This window comes from Didymosphaeria variabile (assembly GCF_027946475.1).
Source record: "Didymosphaeria variabile strain IMI 356815 chromosome Unknown scaffold_1, whole genome shotgun sequence".
Taxonomy (NCBI): Eukaryota; Fungi; Ascomycota; class Dothideomycetes; order Pleosporales; family Didymosphaeriaceae; genus Didymosphaeria; species Didymosphaeria variabile.
In genome coordinates this window covers 216,815-233,424 of record NW_026611620.1, presented here as the reverse complement: position 1 = coordinate 233,424, position 16,610 = coordinate 216,815, and the positions used below count along the sequence as shown (strand labels likewise).

The window sequence follows — 16,610 nt, the reverse complement described above, 5'->3', positions numbered from 1 at the left end:
TCGACGCCCTCACGCTTTGCAGCAGGAAATAACCCCCCAAGCGTAGGCACAAGCGTGAACGCCACGATGTAGACATTCGCCCACGTCAATCCCCTGTAGTTATCTTTCCGCAGGAAACACCAGCCCACAGCTGAATGTACGAGCGCACCCGCCAGCCCTGCACCGCCGCTCTGCATCGACACCTCTGCGACATCGTCATCGTAGTGCGTCGCAACACAGTGCAAACTCATAGTCCGCAGGAAACCCAGACAAACGCCTATAAGCGCGCGTATCCCCAGCGCCAGGCCCCACGGCTTCGCACCTCGCGTTATAACCCCGTAACACAGCACGAGCACGACGCTGACGGCGAAGTATGTCCACCGCCAGTGTTTCCACGTGTAAGTACGCGCGGCTAGATACTCCGAAGCGAAGATGCCGACCCACTGCACGCCGACAAGTAGAGAGAGATATGTGAGTGGTATATTGAGGAATAGGGCATTGTGGTAGTATTCGAGAAGCAAGCCGTCCGCCAGCGGTATGCCAAACGCATGAAACGTGACGATAGCATGCGTGTAGTACGCGAGGACTCTTCGTCTTCGGTGTTTCTTGATCTGCTCGGTTTGAGAAACGGCGGTGCTTGCTTGGCTCTTGTTGAGGTCTGTAGAAGGTCTTGTGCGCGTTGCTTGCGAGATCGATGTAGTGTGGCCTGCGGTTGGAAGCGAGACTGTCTTTCGGGTGCCGTGGGAGCCTGAGCTGGGCATAGTCGAATTCTGAGCACCCCAAGGAGAGATCGTGGGTGGGAGGAAGCGCGCTGGAAGAGTGAGAGCGGCGTACTACAGGGAAGAGGTCGAAGCGGACATGATGGGGGATCAGCAGAATTGAAGGGCAGTGGTTGTATTGGGGGTGTAAACAGCTGGCTGGCAAATGACATTCAATAGCCCACGATGTGAAGGGCATGCCCGTCTAGAGCGCTTCTGTTACATAGCAGGCTATGTATCGAACATACGCATGCCGCGTACGAACAGAGGAGTTAAAGTCTTGAGTGCGGGGAGACCAAGACGAGCGCGGTGGTAGTAAATGACTGAAATACTGTAAACTGTGAGGTCCCACGTCGCAGGAAGCTACGGCCCTGCGGAAGGAGACAAAGTGTGTAGTGCGGCCAAGCTAAGCGCACGACAAGTACCCAAAGGCAAAGAAACCGGCAAACCCCCGTTAGATTATGCGGAGACGGGGTCAGGCGTGAATGCGGAAGAGCCGTAAATGAAGCCGTGGGAGACTGGGAAAGAGCTCGATTCGCGTTTGCAAGCTGCGCCCGTCCACGCAGGACAGGAGACATGTTACGAATTCGCACGGGAACAAGACGATCGAGACGAATCGCGGGATTAGACTGGAACGCTAGGGAAGAATATAACGAGAAATCATTCTGACGAGCCTGATCATCCATGGCTTCGAAAGCCTATACCGTCCCTGCCATGCTTAGAAAATCATCCGGTCCTGAACGCCAGTACACATCGAGGGGTAGTATGAATCAAATGCCAATATAAACATCACTCACACCCGCCCACTTAGAAAATGCTGTTCACGATGTTGCCTCCGATCGTGGCACCTGCACCAAAATCAGAATATACCGTTCACAATCTTGCTTCCGATTGTCGCACCTGCTCCAAAGACGGCCGCGTTGCCCAGCTTCTTGCCGAACTTCTTGCCGCCTGCCTCGAACTTGCTGGGCTCCCCGGGTGTGCTCGACTGAGCCACCGCACCATTCGAGCCGTTGGACACATCAAGCGGCATGTTGCCATAATTGCTCTGCGGTACACCAGCGGGCACTACAGCCTTCTCCTCGCGGCGCACATAGCTGGCAGGGAAGATGCCCTCCTGGCCAGTGCGCTCGTTGCGGCCCTTCCACCACTCGTTGTTCATGTACTCGGTGACGACAATCTTGTCGTTGGGCATGAGAGCGAGATCGCCGGCGTCTTGGGCGTTGTACTGATACATGGCGGTCGCATGGCAGAGAGTGACCGGGCCAACAGGCGCAGCTGGCGGGGTTGGATAGGCGGGTGGAGGCGGGTTAGAGGCGTTGTTGGAGTAGTAGCCGACGCCGTTGGTCTTCTTCTCGTTCTCAGGCGCGGGCGTGTTGACGGAGAGGGACGAGAGTTGCTGGGTGGGAACGGCGGGGAGGGCGCGCGCAGAGCTGGCGTTTGCGGGAAGCTGGTTGTAGATGGTGTCGTACTGCGACTGGCTGATGACATTCGAGTCGACCAGAAATTCAAGCTCCTGCCATGCTGATTAGAGCGCGCACGTTCACACCTTGCGCGGAACCCTTACAGTCTTGATCGACCTCAGCGACCTGTTGACCATGGCATTGTTGAACCCGTCGGCCATGATGTTGAGTTTTGTTTGGTTGTGTAAACAAAGGCGAAGAAGGATATATGCGCGCGGTTACTGTTATACGGCCAAAAGTGGTACCGCGGATCGTGAAGTGTTGTTTGTGCGGGGATGAGCGAGCGGCGTGGTTGGGCTGTCGGAGGGACAGGTTGAGTGATCCTTCGCTGTTGCGGACTTTCGTGAAGCAGGGGCGCAGCAGCACTAGCCTGCTTTCAGCCATTGGGGCTGTGCACTCAACACTTGCGCGCCGTCTTCCCGTCGTAAGCCAACGCCAATGATGCCGCAAGGAGATATATGGTTTTGCATTCGCCTGTTATATTCGCGTCTAGCCTCGTCATCACTGCACAGGTCCCGCTCAACGTCTTGCGCGGTCGCATGATTATTTCTCGTTCATACTTCGCACCCTTTACCGACGCACTAGGTCTCTTGATGACAAAGTCTTCGGTCAAGAAACACTCCTAATGTAGGAGGAAGAGCTTGGACGATGTGAATATTTTTAAAGGCTATCGCCTGGATACCTTGCTGCTGGACATTGCCACGCGAGTGTCGAAGACCTCTCAATGCCCCCTCTCCCTCACCTGCTTTGTCATGAATGAGAACGCCTCCTGCCTTGCATTCTCAAACTTGTCGAATGCCCCCTCCACAAAACCTACGGGTATCTGCTCCTTGCCCTCTGCCAACCTTTTCCAGCTCGTCTCCGTAAATTCATCCAGCGGCATCCCCATCTGCCTTCCATTCGGAATGTCCGGCTGGTGCTTCGCATCGTGCAGCTCTGTCTGCACTGCCGGCGGAAAGATCTCCACTACCTTGATTTGTCCAGGGCCATCTTTCAGCTGTTCGCGAAGAGAGAGGACAAAGTGGTGCAGCGCAGCCTTGGTGGCAGAGTAGTTCGGGCGGCTCATCAAGGGGACCAGCGCAAGGCCCGAAGACGTGTACACAAGCGCAGTCTCCTTGTCTTGCTTCTGCAGGAACGGGATGAAGGCTTTAGTCAGGTGGATGTAGGACGTGTAGTTCGTGGTAAACTCCATCTCTAACAGCGACAGATCGACTGTTTCGGGTTTCGCGAAGTTAAAGCCACGCTGGATGCCGGAGTTGATGATGACGCAGTCTAGGTCGGGGTGTTTCTTCGTTACATCGTCTGCGAACTTGGGGATGCCCTGGAGGTCGGTGATGTCGAAGACGATGGGGAAGGCTCTGTCGCTGCCGTGCTTCGAGACGAACTCGTCCAGGTTTTCCTTTCTTCTGCCCACAATGATGGCTTGCTTGCCATCCTGGACGGTTTTCTCGGCGTAGGCGAGGCCGATGCCTGATGTAGCGCCGATGATGAGGACTTTGTTGTACTTGAGTGGCATCGTGACAAGTGGTGTATCGTTTTTTTCGGACGAGGGCACGCGACTCCATTTATGCGATGTCTATATATGGCGCTATCATTACGAATGTGCCTAATAATGCTATCATATCTCGAGCACTATGACAGTACCAATGACGGCGCTCCCAGTCACAAACCCGCTAACCAGAAAACACTTTCCAGTACAAGTATGGTACTTCTTCTCCGGTCGTCAACCAGCTCCGGCTTTGAAAAGATCGACAGCTCCGGCCATTGTCACCAAGTGGGTGGTGCAATGACGTATACGGTTTAGACCACGGCAATGAGGTTCGGAGTTAAGCTACCCACGGCTGAACGAGCAAAGTGTACTATTATCACAGCGTTGAGTGCTCATTTGGATTCTTCAAGTGCTCTTACGACGATAGTGTATGTGTAAGATCGGTAGCACTTGCCCTGCGGAGACGATGTTCCCGATGTGGCTTGGACTGTAAGACCGCGGGGGCTGACATCCAGCTGCTAAGCCCAATTCTCCGCACTGGCAATGAACGGCACCAACGGCTTCAACGACGCCAGCCCCCCAGCCGTTGGCCCAGCGGACATGTGCGCAATGCAAGTCTAGCAAGAAGAAGTGCGACAAGGTGCTGCCAAAGTGCGGTCGATGTCTGCGGTAGGGACCCCACTGGCTCTAGCTCACATCCTTGTTAACCTAGCAATAGGGTCTCCATAGACTGCGTGTATCCTGATCCTGAGAAATTGAACGAATCCGAGACTGGAAATGAAGCTAACGATAATCGTTTTGAAGAGGTGTTCGAGAGACTGAAGAAAATCGAAGCTCATGTGTTCTCTTCCGAACCTGTCGCGCAGAATGGCTCCCCCCAGCAAAGTCCACTCATAAGTCTGGCAAGATCTCATGGCATCGAGAGCCCGAACCCCACGAACTGGGCCCTAGAACCCGGAACTCTCAAACCACAATACATGACCTTGATCTTATGGCAGAGCATACTAGCCACGCTAGATGAGCACAAAGCAACAATCCACGGCATGACCCGCATGTACATCTCGAAAACAGACCAATGGCTTCCCATGGTTTCCAACATCAAGTTTCAAAAGGAGCTTCCTCTCTTTGAAAAACTGGTGTCGTCCGACAAATTTGTGCTTCTGGTCCTGGCAATGCACCTGGTCGTTTCGGCGCCTGCTGATCATCCTCCTGCTGCTTCTCTTGCAGAGTCGCGGTGGTATCGGAAGTGCAAGTATCTTTTCCAGTATTTCGTGGGTTTCAGAGAGCCGAACATCGAGCTGATACAGGCTGGGATGCTGATCGCTGTATTCGAGTTCAGTCACTGCATTGAGGACCGCGCGTTGACGACTTTGGGGATCTGCTGTCGACTGGCGTATTTGCTTGATTTTGATGAAGTCATGGCTAAACACGCATCGCAAGATTTGGGAAAGCTGAGCGCGGACGATGAGGAGGTAAGGAACAAGCTGGGCGAAGTGATGGACATTTGCTGACCATGCCTAATGTACAGATCATACTGACATGGATGGGTCTCACGCGACTTGAAAGGTCCCTCCCACAGCCAAACCTTGAATATCTCCTCGCTGACACTCCACAGATATTTCAACATGCCACCAACAATCGTTCCGAAAGCCCAATGCATGCCTCTCCACTTCGACAGCAATCCTGCCTCTGGATGTGCCAGCCCATACGAAGGACCATCCGTATCGAATTTCTCAACTGTAGAGATTGAAATACTCGCCGGGTGCGTCTACGAATACGACGCTGCGCAGCGCAACGGTCGCGTGCAAAAGTTCATTCGCGACAATCGCTACGCGCCAATCTCGCCCGAACTCACTGAAAAGATACAAGTTATATTACAAGATCTCCAAGAGTATTTAGACATGAGAAAAGCCCAGATGTCGCAAGATGGCTCGTGGTCTGGCATTCACGTCGTGCTAGGGTAACACTACCTCTCTTCAACCTCCAGCTTCCGCTAAGCTTTTCAGAGCCGCTTTACACATGCAATGCTTCTTCGTTGCCAAGCAAGGAACGCTCGACCCTGTGTCGATGCGCTCCCTACACTCCTACATCGACCAACTCCGCTCTGTCATGTCAAGCTGCCGCACGGTCTATGGATTCGAAGAGAATTACCTCGACGGTATACAACCAACGTGGTGTAGCTTGCCGTATCACGCGATCAGGTCTTATAGATTGATTGAGGAGGCAGATACCCAGGGAGAGCTGCCGAGGATCGATATGACACTTTTCATGGAGACGCTGCAGATCATGGCGTCGAAATACAAGCTTGCAGGTACGTACGCTGGAGAAATAAAAGCCACGGAAGGTGCACAATGCTAAAATAATAACAGAGAAGTGCTTAGAGATTTTGGAATTGCCACGATCTATGTCGAAATGACAATCATCGTCGGGATGGCCGGCGTGGCTGGATCTCTTCCCTTGAACCACACGACGTAGTTTTCGAGAGTTGGAACTAAACGTCTGGCAAGAGAATACAATGCCAAACTTACATGTGTTAAGAATCACTGCATGTTTGCATGACTTGCTACACATGCGAAGCTTCCCACTCACTTGAAGCCCAGCCTGTCTCATTCACTAACGCGTCCTCTGCTCGCACGATGCTACAACTTTTCCTGTTCTTGGGTCTCTTCGCATCTCGTCTTGCAACCGCAACATGAATTTGCTATTACTCAGCGCTACGATGTATCTCAGGCGCACCGGAACGGCGCTAGATCGATGTACCGATGCCCTCATCCGTTAGCCTCGTACAAGGGAATCGTACTGCTAACCAAATGCAGGCCGGAAAAGCACCAGCATAATCCAACCGCACAAGCAATCACGAAATTTACACGAGGCCTACCAAGTCGTTGTGCCTTTTCCGATCTCGCTTACCGAGCCGTCAAAATACCTGCCGCTCCGCGGTGAAGCGGCATCTGCTACCCCACACAATGAATCCCACAAGCGCGGCGCTTACCCCCAAGTCAAAATGCCCGCTCCATCACCCCGGATACCCACCTCTGTTCGCTCTTGGCTACCGTAGGTGCGACCCAGGCCGGCGGCACTGTAATGGCATCTCATATCGACGATGCCGACCCCATCGACTCCAAGCAGAGCAATCTCTCGGCGATAGACAAAGAGGCGGAAATAGTGCAAGCGCAGCAGCCTCTCAGCGTGCAAGACCGAAAAGACGAGGAAGTGGTTGCGCAAGAAGAAGAAGCGAAGCCGGGATTGCCGTTCTCGAAAGCGAGGGCCATTGCGCTTGTTGTGACGGTCACGGCGGCTTCGTTCTTGAATGTAAGTCACAGGAAGTGCGTGGTCGAGATGGAATCCTGACCGCGGCAGACTTTGGGCGTGCAGAGCTCGGTCATCATTCTTCCGACTATCGGCAAGGCGCTGGATATTCCCGATTCGCGACAGCAGTGGATTGTTTCGGCGTATAATCTGTCTTTTAGTTGTTTTCTGGTATGAAGACATCTCAGGTTTGTGACTAGGTGCTCACGATGGTTTAGCTAGTCTGGGGTCGCCTCGCAGATGTGTACGGCAAGAAAATCATATTTGTATGGGGATGTGTTTGGATAACTATTACTTCGATTCTCGTCCCCTTCATCCCCAATGAGATCGGTTTCGACATATTCCGTGGGCTTCAGGGTCTCGGCGCTGCGGCCATGGTGCCAACCGCAATAGGCATCCTAGGCACGACCTTTCCGCCCGGAAAAGCGAAGAACTACGCTTTCTCATGTTATGGCGGCGGCGCGCCGCTTGGAGGAGTCTTCGGCAACATCTTCGGCGGGGTGCTGGGTCAGTACTTGGAATGGAAGTGGGTTTTCTGGATCTTCGGCATCCTCACTGCCATCGTTACCGTCGCCGCCATCTACGTTATCCCACCACCGCCGGTAAAGCGCGAACCACAGCTCAATAAGATGGTCGACTGGTTGGGCGGCTCAATCGTTACCGTCGGCCTGATCATCCTGCTCTTCGCGCTCTCCGAAGGGAACGTCGTAGGCTGGAGCACACCCTGGGTAGGCACCCTCATCGGCATCTCCCTCCTCCTCCTCATCGCCTTCGGCTTCTGGCAGCACCACCTCGAAACGAAAACAGACCGCCAGCCCCTGATGAAGATCTCCATCTTCAAAAACACCCGCTTCACAGCCGCTAACATCATCATGCTCATGTTCTTCACCTCCTTCAACAACTTCCTCATCTACGCAACGTACTGGTTCCAGGACTACCAGGGCCTATCTATCATACAGACGACGCTGCGCTTCATACCCATGGGCGTTACAGGTGGTATGTTAAGCCAAGTCCATTCCTTTTCCCCACCCTCTTATCCCTCGCCTCAATATTCCCCCTTTTCAGCTGCTATAAGCTTACACTCACACCACACAGTCCTCGTCGCAATCGTAACATCGCAGCTTCTCTCTCGCGTCCGCGGCGACTTCATCTTAGCCTGGGGCACCATCTGCATCGCGCTCGCTTCGCTCCTCTTCGCCATTCCCATCCCCTCAGGTACAACCTACTGGGCCTACGCCTTCCCCGCTATGATCCTCTCCGTCTTCGGCGCAGACACACTCTTCCCCACCCTCACGCTCTTCGTCGCGAAGTCCCTGCCGGCGGAGGACCAAGCGCTAGGAGGGGGGCTGGTTAACATGGTGGGGCAGTTTGGACGGGCGTTAGGGCTAGCAATTGCGACGGCGGTGCAGACGGGTGTTATGGCGAGGGAGAGGGGTGTGAGCGTTGATGAGATTGGGAGTGGGGAGGCGGGGGCGAAGGTGGGGATCCAGCCTTGAAGCAGGGCATTAGGAGTGTGGCGTGGTTTGATTTTGGGATGGGGTTGTTGCGTTGGGGTTGTGGGGGTGGTGTTTAGGGGGCGGGGAAGGTGGGGGAGGCATTGAGGGATTATCGAGATCTGTATATAGCATTAGATTAGGTTGTTGCATTGACACAGATAGTGGGTTGTGTGGAATCGTGAAGCTAGCGATAGATCGTGCGATACGTCATGTTACCGCTTGGTTAATTGAGACAACAAGTAGACTGCCTCATGTCACGCGCCGAAAGTAAATCTTCCCTTCATATGCAGCTTCCGAGCAGGGCACTATACCCGCAACGTCCAACCCATCAACCGCATACACGCCGCTTCCAACACCAAGAAGACTTCCCCATATAGCGTTACTACGTTGCTTTTGTACACCAAGACACGTTATTTCCTTCTTAGATCTTTTATGCCTGTCGGCTGAAGCTCGCAAGTGCAGTGCAATTGAGAGAAACTCCCAATAAGAAGATGTTCATACCACTTTTCTCCATGCGGCTCATGTGATTACTTTGAGACACAATCCGAGATCCCATCTGTTCACATACTGATTAGTTTTAGAAGACGGAGACGCCGCGCCATGGGTATAGCTGTTGTTAATTTTAGATCCACGCTGCATCATACTGTTCTTCCACGTTTTCGGGAGGAAGAAAAAGCCCATTTGCCGGGGTGTTGAAGTTTTTAGTCCAACGCCTTTCGCAAGTGTAGTGTAGAGAATTCCAAAGGTAGATCGAGGGGTATTTATAGATAGAGTTCAGTGGGGTTTGGTACATCGGGTGGCGATGGTGATCATCGTCATCATGAAGCTTTCCGTTTCCGAGATACCGAAACATCTTAAGTCCTTCAGTCTTCGAAAAAAGCAGCGGATGGCTCCATGGTTTGCGTAAAGCGGATCTTAGAACCGCAGGAGAAGCCAACAGACGGCTCCATTTTCCATGGTTCGAGAGGGTTGGACACGGGAGAAGACAACCCCATGGGATTCCCAGCTGAGAAATTTTTGGTAGGTCGAGCAAGTTCATACTCTTCCATATGACTGTGTAGTGTGAAGAGTAACGGAGACGGTGAGGAGGGGTGGTTTATATACCTTTTCTGCGCACTAGCGCTGGAACGAGCGAAGATTGTGTACAGTGTGGTGGTGATGAGCATCGGCGCAGCCGCGTCGGGCGCAATTTAAAAAGCTCCAAGGGCGCCCGTGTATCAGAAAGTGTGGATCTTCGAGCTACAAGCGCAGTCCTCCATGCCCCGGGTCAGGATGAGGTTTTAGACGCACGGAAGCAGGCCCATAGTGATTGGTTCCGGAATCCTTTGGTCAGAGTACTTGGAGACCGTAGTGTGAAGAGCAAGACTTTGGAAGAGAACAGCGCGTTTTATATCCTCCGCTCATAGCTTTCAGTCTTCTTTGGCGTTGATGAACATCATCAGCATCACTGCGAGCTCGTGCTCACTCTCCACGCGCTGCCACATGGGAGAAAGCGTAGATCTTTCGACAGCAAGCAGAACCCCCGGCCCCCTGCTCACAAAGCTGTAAGATATCGATTTTTGATGCAGAGAAGGAAGCACATCATGAGTACGATCTTCGAACTTTAGTGAGCATAGCTCGTCTTGGAGCTGTAGTGTGAAGAACAACAGCCAGGACAAGAATTGGCCACTTTTATAGGCGCCTATACATTCCAATACCTCGTAGCATTGTCGTGATGAAGAAGGCCATCATCTCCACCGCTACGAGCGCACTACGTCATTCTTTCTGTGAATTCGAGATGATATCTGCGAGGACACGCAGGCGCCCACTCCATTTTGTCCTTGCATAGGGCTTTCTCGACAGCGACCAAACTCCATATTCGTCACCGTTCTCGATTTCTTAACAACCCCGAAAGAACGTACACTGCTTCAATAGATTTTTTAGTGCCCCAGTGAGGTCCAAAGCTGCATCGTGCAGATGAAGAGTAGAACGAGTCGGAGAGGGCTTTTATATCTTCTGTATCAGCGCTAGGGCTATAGAGCGATGGAGCGTGGCCTGCTGGAGATGAACTTCATCATCTTTGTTGGGTTTTAGGGATGCTCGCTCACCAAGGTCTATTGTGTTGCAATTCGAAAGCAAAAAGGTTCATGGTCAGAGAACGTGCGTGTATGTGTACTCGACAAGGCCACGAGCAGTCTTCAAAAGATCGTTATATAGCTAATTCGGCAACCTCGAATGGAGAATTACTGTGGGTGAAAAGACACGGTACCTAGCATGCCCTAACTCAATCAACACGGAGTGCATCGCTCGGTGATGATGAAACTATCACCTTGCGCCATTGGTTCTCCGGTGCCTGGCATGACGTCTCCGAAAAACCCATGTAGGTCACATTCGTCTTTTTTTAGTGAGACACACCTCGCTCCAGACAAAGTCTCATGCGAGGGAAGTGATTTTAGTGAAGCGTAGCCACAAGGTTATTTGTGTGAAGATGTCAAGGGGCAGAATATCAAGCGGTATTTATACCTTCCGTCGTAATTCCTGAGCTATGGGATGATGATGGTGCAGATCATCAGCCGAACCGACTGTCGTCTTGGAATTACGGGGTTATTTCTCCAAGCTACCATGGAAGGCCTGTCAGTGAAAAATTCAATTGATTTTATTAAGCTAAGGTCCGGAAGCGGTCCCATGCATTTGATGTTGGTGCCTTTTGCGTCGATGCTACCTCGGAGGTAAGCTGCGTGAAGAGCATAAAAAGGGTGAGAATGGGCGGTTTTTATGCATTGCTCATGCGCTGAAGCTAATATAGTATAATGGTGGTGATGCATATCAACATCACTACTCTGTATCATTGCTGGATTTCCTTGGATCTTATGCAGATCACAATGCAGACCCCATACTTTCTTTGCTTGAAGATTTTCAGTGAAACAGGGTTCAAGACATGCTCCCATGAACTTTGGAATAAGCCTTTTCGTGAGAAGGCTTGAGGGCAAGTTGTGTGCTGAGGGTTTGTTTGAAGAGATCGAGCGATGTACATGGCTACCATTAAACGTTAATGCATGCAATGAGAATCTGATGATGTTCACCATGACCAGCATTCTCATATTCATGCTTTCGTTCTTTTGCAACAAACCTCAGTGCCGGCCCATGTATGGTGTCTTAGAGAACGTCCACTTTTGGCGAGACGGATTGTCACCCGCACTTTATAAACACGAGCGCTCGTCGTCGTTGGAGTCGAGCTCGAACATAGGCTGTTTGAGAAACGGGGAGTATCAATATACTGATATATAGGAATTTCCGCTCCGCACCAAAGCCGTAACGGGCGAAGTGTTCACAGAGCGATGGCGCGGTGGTGCGCACCACTATCTCTGCTCTTTTTCACTCTTGACTTCTGGGGAAAGGTCGAAAGTCACAACACAACGTAGCAACACACCCACCTCGCTAGCTTCACTAGTAAAGGCAGTTCTCAAACCTCGCATAGAGGCCTAGCCATTCGTCTTTGAAATATATGTCTAGTACACTTGCCACTATTCATTGATGGATGTGTTCTCGGATCTCAAAAGACCGGCGACACGCCCATCACATTTTGGTCTTTCAGTTTTTAGACACGCAGACAAGCCCATGAACTCATTTTTTTGCTTTTTTGGTAAGCCTGGAGCCAGCTTTTGTAGGTGGGGAAGCAGAACAGGTTGACATTGAGGTGATATATATACTTCCTCCAGGATTGGACTCCTTTGTTTGATAGTCACACGTAGTACCACTCCACTTTTGTCATCAGAACCTTCGTTGTAATTGAGCCCTGCTGAATCTGAGCCCTGCTGAATCCGTGGTGTGAACAAGTCAGAAAAGTCGAGTGAGGCTTTAGGCCCCCTCTTTATTTGCAATCGCTCAGTGATGGCATCCATCCCGCCTCCGGTAAATACGGGCTTCTAGAGCGCCGCTTCCTCCGACTCCCAATCAGCTTGCTCGATCTCAATTTTGGTGCCGCAGATGCGCGTCCATTTAGTACATCTACCTGATTCCAGGCCACTTGCACAGGGTTGTAGCTCGAAAGATCCGGGTTCAAAAGACGCAAGAACGCTCTTCCATATGTGATAGGAAATCGAGTTTCAGAGATGCAAGCAAATTCCTGCCGTTCGTTTTCGGATCGAGCATTTTTGTACAATAATACACACCCCTTCCATGGTCTTGAAGGCTTCGCTTCTGGAACGCAGACACACTCACGTTATATGTGAAGCTGCATTCCCATTCGAGACGTACCAGAAGTGCCATTATTGGTGGTCCCCATCTTTTTAGTGCAATCCGTGAAGAAGCGCATGACCGAAGAAGGGATTGAGTGTGTATTTATGTCTTTATCCATGGTAACGTCCAGGCTTACACGGTACGCAGCTTGTGGACGGTCGCACATCCGGCAGTCTCCCGCCGCCAGAGATGCTCGCTGCCACCTCCCGTGAGGTCGCACATGTACTCTTTTGGATGGTAGGCTCAACCATATGTGTTGAAGAAACATGGGCTGGGCCAGCCGCTCAAGGCATATCTTCGAAAAAGTAGGGATTTGGTACAAGGAGCAAGACCTCCATGGGAAATGATGGTCACCTGTTCTTTAACAGAGGCACACTCATTCCATAGTGGCAGTAAGCATTTGTCACTGTAAGTAAGATCCTCCATGGGAATTCATCATTTGGGCTTTTAGGTTTTACCGGTGTAGTTCTCCATGCACCGGTTCATGATCAAGCTTCAGACAAACATGATAAGCCCATGTATATGAGGTGAAGCCTTTTCCAGTGAGCCGGGCTTGGGGCATACTGTAATGTAGATGCTTAGGGAATTCGAGCAGGCGTTCATATCTTCCCTGCACCAGTGCTTTACTCTGCGAGCGGTGGTGATCGTCACGGTGGATTAACTCTCCCCCTTTGGAGAGATCGATGCACATGCAATGAGGAACTGACGCATCATATCCAGTCGCGACCATGTAACGTGAAATAGGATAGATTTTGGGGCGGCCATACAATGGAATGCAAGGAAATTTGAGAGATCGACAGGTCCTCTATGTTCCAATTTTTAGACAAACCAGAACACTTCCTCCATGTTTTCTTCGTCCGTGATGCTGGACGACGCATGCTCCCCCATGGTTCGGTACGTTCGTGGTTTTAGCAGAACAGAGCACAATCCCCATAATGTGAAGTTACCGCCATGTTCATAAAGCACAGCTCGAAGATGCGACGTAAAGATCATACAATGGACGCGATCGAACGGGCATTTATACGCTGGTCGACACATTCGCTAAAAGCCCCATAGATTCCAATCCGAGCAATTCTTGTACAGCGCAAGCGCACTCCAACATCAAGTGGCAACACCGTTCTTTCAACGGGGCCAATACTCCATGAGCGGCAAATGCACTGTCCTCAGAAAAGCTATACGCCCTCCATGGCAATGATTGGCCTAGAATATGAGACAGCAGAGCAACTGCCTCCATATGTTGATTCTTCTTTGGTTTTGAGTCAAACAGGCGTACTCCCTCCATGGGACGTAAAAAGCTTCGTTTGCAGAGGACCGACAACTTCCCCATACAGGCTAATAACGAGGTTTTGGAGACGGACAGGCCAAGCACATAAAAGGTCTTTCCCTGCTTTTTCAGTGCGCCCAGCGTGGCAGCAGTATCAAAATCGAAGAACGGGCGAGCATAAACGGGTATTTATCTCCAGCTTAATGCTCGACGTCTGGTCTATTGTATGAGGACTTCTTCTTTCACAAGCCAGACCCACTCCTACATAGAATCAACCTCTTGCTCTTTAGACAGGGCGATTACCCCATAAGCAGTCCTTGCACTTCTTTTGGAAACTGGCACGTATTCCATAAGGTCGATCAGTCACGATTCTGAGACAATGAAGCCACTCCATCAGATCGGATCGTCGGCGTTGCTAGTCTGGAGACACAGGCACGCCTTCCCATAGTACTGGTCGCGAGATTTTTTGAACGACCAGCAACTCCCCATAATATGGTAAGCATTGCATTTCAGAGCAAAGGTACAGCCCCATGCAAGAAGGCTTTCGTGTCTTTAGTCCAGCCCTGCGAGGCTTGTAATCGTGCGAGATGACTGTGTTCTGAACCGACAGCGACTCCCATGTAAAGTGGGTATGACGATTGATAGAGCAAAGGCAAGAGCACCATGGAAGAGGGCTTTCGTGTTTTTAGTCAAGCCCTTCTCAACTTATACTGTAGAGAGAAGCATAAAGTCGAACAGAAGTAGCTTACATACACCACTCAGTCCACAACTCTCGATCCCATCACGCTTACGTCCGTCAGCTTGATAAACCGCAGGCACACTCTCCCATTCAAAGAAGAATATTGCAGTTTAGAAGACGAGCGTAGTCTCCCATAATTGTGTATGAAGTCAGTTTTGGAAATCGCAGGCGCACGCCTCCCATAGCTGGCAGCAATGGCGGTTTAGAGAGCAAACGATCTTCTCCCATTTGCTTGATTGAGCTGTGTTTGACGTCCAAAGGCGCACCGCTCCATGCAGTGTAGCGATACTTATCGTTCGACACTACATATTTCTCCATGTCGACATTGTTCGGCACTTTGGAGACACGAGACAAGCACATTATCATACGTGCAAACTCATTTGAATGATCCCTTAAACCAAAGGTAGTGTGAAGAAGAAGAAGAGCCAGCATGTATGCTTTTCATACACAGCTCGACACGCGAGGGCCCCTCCCATAGGATCGCTTTCTCTGGGTTTGAACACCCAGGCGTGCTCCCCACATAAGCGCGATGCTTTTCACTTTTGGGCGACAAGCAAAATAACTCATGTTCCTGAGCCGACTTAGCTTTGAGTGTCGCAGGCGCACCCCACATGACACAAACAGTCTGGACATTTGAACCACAGACACATCCACCCACTCATAACACGATGGATTCAAGTCTTTTTGAGCCGCAGACACCCTCCAGCATGCGGAGCGCGCGTGCGCGTTTTGGACGACAAGCGGAGTTCCCCATATCTTGAAGAGGTCTTGTCTTTGGAGCAGCAGGCACACCCCCACATGCCCTCTCAACCTCATCTTTTGGACATTACAAAGGAAGGTTTGATTTTCAGCAAGGAGGCGCATCCCACCATGCAAAACCTGGGCATGTGTTTTTTGACAGGACAGCAAGCGCCGTCATGAGCTTATTGGCTCTGAGTTTGAGACGGCAGGCACACTCCATAGCATCTACTGCTATGGTATTCCACACACAAGAGCGCACCGCCATCGATTCTGTACAAGCATCTTTCGAACCGACGAGCACTCCCCCATCGGCTGGTAGAACATGTCATTTAGACCACGGCACAAGCCCATGAAGTTCAAGAGCCATGTTTTTGATAACCCTTCCTCGAGTGTAGTGTAAAGAAGAAAGACCAAAGCGAGAGTGAGCGGGGTTTTATACCTCCCCTTGCTGCACGGACTCCATAGGAGATTATCGTGACCATTGATAGTCGTGATGGTTTTGATTCGGGTGGCAGGCGAATTCCGTCCATCAGCTCTTTACTGGCATCTTTCAGACGAGAAGTCTCGAGCATAACTTCGTGGATCAGCTTTTTGAGAAGGTAAGCGCACACCGTCCATCACCTGCTTTTTTTCGCGTTTCAGACAGAATTCTCGAGCATGAATTTGGCTTGCTGTTTTTTGAGAGGCCAAGCACACTCCATGTAAAGGGAGGCCTAGATTTTAGACAGAAGTCTCGACCATTATGTTGAATTGTTGGCTTTTAAGAGAGCAGGCGGATACCGTCCATGAACTCTTTACCTGCGTTTTTCGGACAGAGAAGGCTCGAGCATGATTTTGTGGTTCTGGTGTTTGAGAGGGCAAGCGTACACCGTCCATCGCTTCGTTCATTTCCCGTTTCGGACAGAAGGCTCGAGCATGACTTGGTGGATCAGCTTTTTGAGAGGGCAAGCGCACACCGTCCATCGCTTTGTTCATCTCACGCTTTAGATAGAGAAGTCTTAAGCATATTTTTGGGATGCTGGTTTTTGAGAGGGCACGCACACCGTCCATCAGCTAGTAGGATGCGTCTTTCGAACGAGAAGTCTCGAGCATATGTTCGGGATGCTTGTTTTTGAGACGCCAAGCACAATCCATGCGTAGGCAGGCTTGCATTT

The 16,610-nt window shown here is 51.1% G+C and overlaps 3 protein-coding genes across 3 annotated transcripts; 1 reads left to right on the top strand and 2 right to left on the bottom strand.

The window, feature by feature from the left end:
- Positions 1 to 1,596: 1,596 nt before the first annotated feature.
- PIN3 (protein that induces appearance of [PIN+] prion when overproduced) lies at positions 1,597 to 2,361 on the bottom strand (the record flags this gene model as incomplete). The annotated part of the gene is made up of 2 exons (XM_056208871.1): positions 1,597 to 2,253; positions 2,305 to 2,361. The coding sequence occupies 2 exons, from the start codon at positions 2,359 to 2,361 to the stop codon at positions 1,597 to 1,599; spliced, it is 714 nt and encodes a 237-aa protein (XP_056075693.1).
- Positions 2,362 to 2,921: 560 nt separating this feature from the next.
- Positions 2,922 to 3,716, bottom strand: N0V89_000044 (uncharacterized protein; the record flags this gene model as incomplete). The annotated part of the gene is made up of 1 exon (XM_056208870.1): positions 2,922 to 3,716. One exon carries the CDS (start codon positions 3,714 to 3,716, stop codon positions 2,922 to 2,924), a length of 795 nt encoding a protein of 264 aa, XP_056075692.1.
- A 516-nt stretch (positions 3,717 to 4,232) lies between these two features.
- Positions 4,233 to 8,494, top strand: N0V89_000043 (uncharacterized protein; the record flags this gene model as incomplete). The annotated part of the gene is made up of 10 exons (XM_056208869.1): positions 4,233 to 4,291; positions 4,408 to 5,161; positions 5,218 to 5,255; positions 5,305 to 5,649; positions 5,696 to 6,000; positions 6,506 to 6,687; positions 6,759 to 7,001; positions 7,050 to 7,169; positions 7,217 to 7,994; positions 8,094 to 8,494. 10 exons carry the CDS (start codon positions 4,233 to 4,235, stop codon positions 8,492 to 8,494), a joined length of 3,225 nt encoding a protein of 1,074 aa, XP_056075691.1.
- Between the last annotated feature and the right edge of the window lie 8,116 nt (positions 8,495 to 16,610).